The 7,969-nt window shown below is 47.9% G+C and overlaps 1 protein-coding gene across 2 annotated transcripts in view; it reads right to left on the bottom strand.

Moving 5' to 3' along the window:
- cdkal1 (CDK5 regulatory subunit associated protein 1-like 1) overlaps positions 1-957 on the bottom strand; it is a 630,648-nt gene extending 629,691 nt beyond the window's left edge. Inside the window, exon 1 of one of the 2 annotated variants that reach the window (XM_078241916.1) lies at positions 803-957. Coding sequence is in view for 1 of the 2 variants with exons in the window: in XM_078241914.1 (XP_078098040.1) it covers positions 737-791 (55 nt within the window). In the remaining variant the exon portion in view is untranslated. Of the gene's footprint in view, positions 1-736 lie in introns of both variants that reach the window. The other variant, XM_078241914.1, reaches the window with a different exon arrangement.
- Positions 958-7,969: the final 7,012 nt, after the last annotated feature.

The following is a 7,969-nucleotide window of genomic DNA, read 5'->3' as shown; positions in this document are numbered from 1 at the left end:
CCCCACTATCCAGCAGCCCCCCTCCCCTCCCCACTATCCAGCAGCCCCTCCCTTCCCCTCCCCACTATCCAGCAGCCCCCCCTCCCCTCCCCTCCCCCACTATCCAGCAGCCCCCCCTCCCCTCCCCTCCCCTCCCCACTATCCAGCAGCCCCCCCTCCCTCCCCTCCCCACTATCCAGCAGCCCCCCCTCCCCTCCCCACTATCCAGCAGCCCCCCCTCCCCCTCCCCACTATCCAGCAGCCCCCCCTCCCCTCCCCACTATCCAGCAGCCCCCCCTCCCCTCCCCACTATCCAGCAGCCCCCCCTCCCCTCCCCACTATCCAGCAGCCCCCCCTCCCCTCCCCACTATCCAGCAGCCCCCCCTCCCCTCCCCACTATCCAGCAGCCCCCCCTCCCCTCCCCCACTATCCAGCAGCCCCCCCTCCCCTCCCCACTATCCAGCAGCCCCCCCTCCCCTCCCCACTATCCAGCAGCCCCCCCTCCCCTCCCCACTATCCAGCAGCCCCCCCTCCCCTCCCCTCCCCTCCCCACTATCCAGCAGCCCCCCCTCCCCACCCCACCCCACTATCCAGCAGCCCCCCTCCCCTCCCCTCCCCACTATCCAGCAGCCCCCCTCCCCTCCCCTCCCCCACTATCCAGCAGCCCCCTCCCCTCCCCTCCCCTCCCCACTATCCAGCAGCCCCCCTCCCCTCCCCACTATCCAGCAGCCCCCCTCCCCTCCCCTCCCCTCCCCACTATCCAGCACCCCCCCTTCCAAGGCTACACCCGCGACTATTTGATAAATATTCATCTAATAAACACTGAATAATTACCGCTGCCGTGTGCGCCACAGCTCTGGGCGGCCTGGAGTCTCCCCTGAAGCAGCTGCTGCGCTCGAGCGCTGATCCCGCTGGCGGCTCGAGCTGGGCCTGCGCTGACCTCTCACCCCTGCTGGCGGACGGCAGCCCGCGCGGGACAAAATGTACCGCGTGACAGCATCCAAACGGCAGGGACCAGGTGCTGCTCCCCTGGAACCCAGCAGAGTGAGAGTGAGTGGCGGCTCGCTCCTGTGCTAATGAGCATTCCTCAATTTAACATTACCATCGTCCTCCTTCTTCATTTCACTCCCAACAGTTAGTTCTGGGCAAACGTCTGCAATCCACAAGCCTACACCGAATTATTGAATGATTCTACCCCAAACATTTGCCATTTTTTAACCTACAATTAGTTCCTAATCTATTGTATATTTCCAGCATTTTTTGTTTTGTTCCAGGTTTCCAGTTTTTTTTTATAAAGTTAATTTCACTTATAAATAAAATATAATTTGCAAACCCTGAATTTGAATAATTGCTCAAGTGAAAGTGAAGATATACATGCAAACAAATTGTGTTTTTTACCATACATCTACTTAAATATCATGCACTAAAAAACACAAGCAATATTTATATAAATTTTCTAAAAAAATACTGCAGATGCTGGAAATCCAAAATAAATCTTACTTATATGTTGAATCCCACTTTGAAACTTTATGTATATTTTCTCCCCCATATTCACATGTTCTAAGGTACGAGGGGGAAAACATTTATTCTTGAATCTTTTCACTTTCAACTGTTTATTTATAATGCTGCAATCTTCATGAATTGTTCATTCAGGTTGTTTCACCTTTCTCAATCCTTTTCATTTGCTTGTAGTTTCCAAAGTTTACTTTTCCCTTTTCTGATACCTGTTACTCACTTTCCACTGCAACAGTTGTTTTCAATGCCTTCTCTATGAGCTTGAATGTACATCTTCTGGTTAGATCTCCACTTCCATTTGGGGATTAAGTGAGTCAAAGACAACTAAACCAATAATAAAACTAATCTCACTTCTTCCATTGTCGTTCTTCCAAGTGAGATCACTTTTGATTCAATGTCAAGTGAAATGTAAAAGCTCTCCATTGTTCTACACAGGTATCGTAATAAAGTTACTGTCATTCACAGGGAATGACAATAGTTTCCTTTCAAAAGTATACCTTAAATGTTACACATTAACAGATAAAGGAAGCTCTGTATATTTAAATACTGTAGGAAGTTTAACAACACTAGGTTAAAGTCCAACATGTTTATTTGGTAGCAAAAGCCACACAAGCTTTCGGAGCACTTAGCCCCTTCTTCAGGTGAGTGGGAATTCTGTTCACAAACAGAGCTTATAAAGACACAGACTCAATTTACATGAATAATGGTTGGAATGCGAATACTTACAACTAATCAAGTCTTTAAGAAACGAAACAATGTGAGTGGAGAGAGCATCAAGACAGGCTAAAAAGATGTGTATTGTCTCCAGACAAGACAGCCAGTGAAACTCTGCAGGTCCACGCAACTGTGGGAGTTACAAATAGTGTGACATGAACCCAATATCCCGGTTGAGGCCGTCCTCGTGTGTGCGGAACTTGGCTATCAGTTTCTGCTCAGCGACTCTGCGCTGTCGTGTGTCGCGAAGGCCGCCTTGGAGAACGCTTACCCGAATATCAGAGGCCGAATGCCCGTGACCGCTGAAGTGCTCCCCAACAGGAAGAGAACAGTCTTGCCTGGTGATTGTCGAGCGGTGTTCATTCATCCGTTGTCGCAGCGTCTGCATAGTTTCCCCAATGTACCATGCCTCGGGACATCCTTTCTTGCAGCGTATCAGGTAGACAACGTTGGCCGAATTGCAAGAGTATGTACCGTGTACCTGGTGGATGGTGTTCTCACGTGAGATGATGGCATCTGTGTCGATGATCCGGCACGTCTTGCAGAGGTTGCTGTGGCAGGGTTGTGTGGTGTCATGGTCACTGTTCTCCTGAAGGCTGGGTAGTTTGCTGTGGACAATGGTCTGTTTGAGGTTGTGCGGTTGTTTGAAGGCAAGAAGTGGGGGTGTGGGGATGGCCTTGGCGAGATGTTCGTCTTCATCAATGACATGTTGAAGGCTCCGGAGGAGATGCCGTAGCTTCTCCGCTCCGGGGAAGTACTGGACAACGAAGGGTACTCTGTCCACTGTGTCCCGTGTTTGTCTTCTGAGGAGGTCGGTGCGGTTTTTCGCTGTGGCGCGTTGGAACTGTTGATCAATGAGTCGAGCGCCATATCCTGTTCTTATGAGGGCATCTTTCAGCGTCTGGAGGTGTCTGTTGCGATCCTCCTCATCCGAGCAGATCCTGTGTATACGGAGGGCTTGTCCGTAGGGGATGGCTTCTTTAACGTGTTTAGGGTGGAAGCTGGAGAAGTGGAGCATCGTGAGGTTATCCGTGGGCTTGCGGTACAGTGAGGTGCTGAGGTGACCGTCCTTAATGGAGATGCGTGTGTCCAAGAATGCAACCGATTCCGGAGAGTAATCTATGGTGAGCCTGATGGTGGGATGGAACTTGTTGATGTCATCATAGAGTTGTTTCAGTGATTGTTCACCATGAGTCCAAAGGAAGAAAATGTCATCGATGTATCTAGTGTATAGCATCGGTTGAAGGTCCCGTGCGGTGAAGAAGTCTTGTTCGAACCTGTGCATGAAGATGTTGGCATATTGAGGTGCGAATTTGGTCCCCATGGCTGTTCTGTGTGTCTGGATGAAGAACTGGTTGTTGAAGGTGAAGATATTGTGGTCCAGGATGAAGCGGATGAGATGTAAAATTGCATCCGGAAACTGGCAGTTGTTGGCGCTGAGCACTGAGGCCGTTGCAGCAATGCCATCGTCATGGGGGATGCTGGTGCAGAGTGCCGAGACATCCATTGTGACGAGAAGCGCTCCTGGTTCAACTGCTCCATGTGTGCCGAGTTTCTGTAGGAAGTCCGTCGTGTCGCGACAAAAGCTGGGGGTTCTTTGTACAATGGGTTTCAGGATGCCCTCGACATAGCCGGAGAGGTTCTCGCACAGGGTCCCATTGCCCGATACGATAGGACGGCCGGGTGTGTTTGCCTTGTGTATCTTCGGGAGGCAGTAGAGATCTCCAACGCGGGGAGTACGTGGGATGAGAGCACGGAGGGTGTTCTGAAGGTCCGGATCAAAGGTCTTGATCAGAGTGTTGAGTTGACGGGTGTGTTCTTTGGTCGGATCTGTGGGTAACTGTCTGTAGTGTTCCTCGTTGTTGAGTTGTCGGTACACTTCTTTGCAGTAATCCGTTCTGTTCAGTATGACGATGGCCCCTCCTTTGTCTGCTGGTTTGATGACAATGTTGTGGTTGGTCTTGAGAGCGTGGATGGCGTCACGTTGTGCTTGGGTGATGTTCGGGGCTGTCTTGTGAGTGCGGCTGATGAATTTGGTGTTGACGCACCTCCTGACGGCTTGGGCATACATGTCAAGTCGAGGGCAGCGGCCTTCCGGAGGAGTCCACGGATAACCTCACGATGCTCCACTTCTCCAGCTTCCACCCTAAACACGTTAAAGAAGCCATCCCCTACGGACAAGCCCTCCGTATACACAGGATCTGCTCGGATGAGGAGGATCGCAACAGACACCTCCAGACGCTGAAAGATGCCCTCATAAGAACAGGATATGGCGCTCGACTCATTGATCAACAGTTCCAACGCGCCACAGCGAAAAACCGCACCGACCTCCTCAGAAGACAAACACGGGACACAGTGGACAGAGTACCCTTCGTTGTCCAGTACTTCCCCGGAGCGGAGAAGCTACGGCATCTCCTCCGGAGCCTTCAACATGTCATTGATGAAGACGAACATCTCGCCAAGGCCATCCCCACACCCCCACTTCTTGCCTTCAAACAACCGCACAACCTCAAACAGACCATTGTCCGCAGCAAACTACCCAGCCTTCAGGAGAACAGTGACCATGACACCACACAACCCTGCCACAGCAACCTCTGCAAGACGTGCCGGATCATCGACACAGATGCCATCATCTCACGTGAGAACACCATCCACCAGGTACACGGTACATACTCTTGCAATTCGGCCAACGTTGTCTACCTGATACGCTGCAAGAAAGGATGTCCCGAGGCATGGTACATTGGGGAAACTATGCAGACGCTGCGACAACGGATGAATGAACACCGCTCGACAATCACCAGGCAAGACTGTTCTCTTCCTGTTGGGGAGCACTTCAGCGGTCACGGGCATTCGGCCTCTGATATTCAGGTAAGCGTTCTCCAAGGCGGCCTTCGCGACACACGACAGCGCAGAGTCGCTGAGCAGAAACTGATAGCCAAGTTCCGCACACACGAGGACGGCCTCAACCGGGATATTGGGTTCATGTCACACTATTTGTAACTCCCACAGTTGCGTGGACCTGCAGAGTTTCACTGGCTGTCTTGTCTGGAGACAATACACATCTTTTTAGCCTGTCTTGATGCTCTCTCCACTCACATTGTTTCGTTTCTTAAAGACTTGATTAGTTGTAAGTATTCGCATTCCAACCATTATTCATGTAAATTGAGTCTGTGTCTTTATAAGCTCTGTTTGTGAACAGAATTCCCACTCACCTGAAGAAGGGGCTAAGAGCTCCGAAAGCTTGTGTGGCTTTTGCTACCAAATAAACCTGTTGGACTTTAACCTGGTGTTGTTAAACTTCCTACTGTGTTTACCCCAGTCCAACGCCGGCATCTCCACATCATATTTAAATACTGTCATGATTTGTTTAGTAAGAAGTCTCACAACACCAGGTTAAAGTCCAACAGGTTTATTTGGTAGCAAATACCATATTTAACCTGGTGTTGAGAGACTTCTTACTGTGCTTACCCCAGTCCAACGCCGGCATCTCCACATCATGATTTGTTTGATCAGTGTTGGCCCCAATTACTGGTCCCCAAAGCGAATAGTTCCAAAGTGTACACATGTTTTTTGCAAAATACGACATCAATGCTTCTACGATGCTGAAGCGGATTTGGCAGGGAGAGTAGTAAGTCATGGCAACACAGCAGTTGCAGCACAGGACTTTCTTCTGCCATGTGTATGGCTTCTGAACATCATTTTTATCACATGTACAGAGTTATCTCTCTTGCATCTAGGTTGGGCTGCAGACTCCTGCTTCTCCATGGTAGCTTAATAAAACACTGATACTTAATTCATGGCCTTGACTGCTCTCAGAAATTTCATTGTAGAACTTCAAAAGGATGTTGACAAATTGATGGAATGGGCAGATCGCTGGCATTTTGGTAGGAAGAACATGGAGAGGCAATATAAATGGAATAAATACAAGGAATGTATATGCACACAAAATTTAGACAATTTATAATAGAAATTGGTGATTTACACCACCCATCGATGTAACGGAGACTGGACTAGGCACAAATCAACAATATTTTCATTTAAAGTAATTTTGAACACATTTGTAAAAAGAATGTTGCAATCCATTCATTTTTAATGTACTGAAGTAGGCCATTTTCCAAAGCCATATTTTTATTATCTCATCAATATTCACCTCATTAAACATATTCATTTATTGGACTGATTGGCACCATTCATAACGTGCCCACAATGCAGAGGGGAACACCCGAATGGACATTCGTTTAAATCCCCCTCTGCACAGCTGAGAAACCTTTAATTCAAGTTTGATGGAAGATCCTTATTCTGCCCAGCAACAGCACGAAGCTCTGCACAGCTGAGAGACCTTTAATTTCAAAGCCGACAAAAGATCCTTATTCTGCCCAGCAACAGCACGAAGCTGCATTTTAAACCGCCCTTGGCCAGAAGATCGGGATATCTGCGAGTCAAGACCTGCCAGTGGGATATATGGCATAACTGTACTGTAAATAAAATATTATGGGAATAAAATGGCCAAGGCAGGCAAAGAAACTTAATAAAGCAGGATAAAAAGAATAAAAGATTAGATTAAATCCCCCTACACACAACAGGACAAAATGACATTAACACCTAATCTCGCAAGCATAGAATACAGACACAAAACATCAGAGGTCGATTTAGATAAGGGGACACATCGAGAGGATAATGGGAAACACATTAAAACACTGGGGCAAGAACAGACAGTCCCATTAACACGGACACACACCATACAGATGCAAATTGACAAAGTCTTCCAGGGAACTTCCTGACCAGATAGAACACTTTTTAGGCATTGTAAAAATGTATGAGCAAATGTTCCCGCTCGAATTTGGATTCCTATAAATATCCAGAGCAAATGTGTAACTGTTGAGATCAACATGGCCAAGCCACTGTTTCTGAGCTGGCTACGGGGGTCTCCCTGGGATCCCAGTAATTGTACAATAAAGAAAAACGCTCTGAATCTTGCCTTGCGACTCGACCTCCTTGAATGCACTGGTACAAGGGGCTTTTCCCTACAACAGTACAGTAGTCTGATTCACATTTATGTTCTTCAGGTTAATCATCAAGAGGACAAACATTTTTCACAGTATATTTTATGCAGTGATCCTTTCTATTGGTTTCCCGTCTGCCTATACGCACGTGACAAGTTTTCATTCCTATTTATTGATATATTCTCTTAGAATTGATTGGTATTTTATGGAAATATTTCAGAAAAGTTGGTGTCAGATGTAATGCTTTGAGACCTGACATGATAAGAATGAGCCGAGTTCCTGTAGCACTGTACACGTGTACTAGAGTACAGTTGTGATCAGCTGCCTTTGAAGTCACTGTTCAAGCGCTATCCTATTCCTGACACCTTCCCCTCTTTTGAGAATCTCATCTTGTTCCACCCCTCAGTTCTTATCACATATAAAATGCCACACCAAAGTTCTCATTAATATCTCTATGGTTTTCATTCCTGAGACTTTGCACCGAACAACTTTGCATCCTTAGTGATTTCAACCTCTATCTCCTCATACCCCTTATCCTCTGAGCTGTCTCCTATCCTTTCCTCCACATAAATTTACCGATTCATTACCTGGGATTATGAAGTGCAAAAATAATCCCCGGTTACTCTTCTCCACCTCAACCTCTTTCTCTGGTCTCTTCCACCCTCCCTTCCAATAAGAACAAGGAGCACATGGATTTATCACCAAGTTTGAGACCGTCCATTCAACTGCCTTTGCCGCTCATCAGCATTATCATCATT

This window comes from Mustelus asterias, chromosome 2 (genome assembly GCF_964213995.1).
Source record: "Mustelus asterias chromosome 2, sMusAst1.hap1.1, whole genome shotgun sequence".
Taxonomy (NCBI): Eukaryota; Metazoa; Chordata; class Chondrichthyes; order Carcharhiniformes; family Triakidae; genus Mustelus; species Mustelus asterias.
The sequence above is the reverse complement of the archived record's forward strand: the minus strand, read 5'-3'. Positions and strand labels throughout refer to the sequence as shown.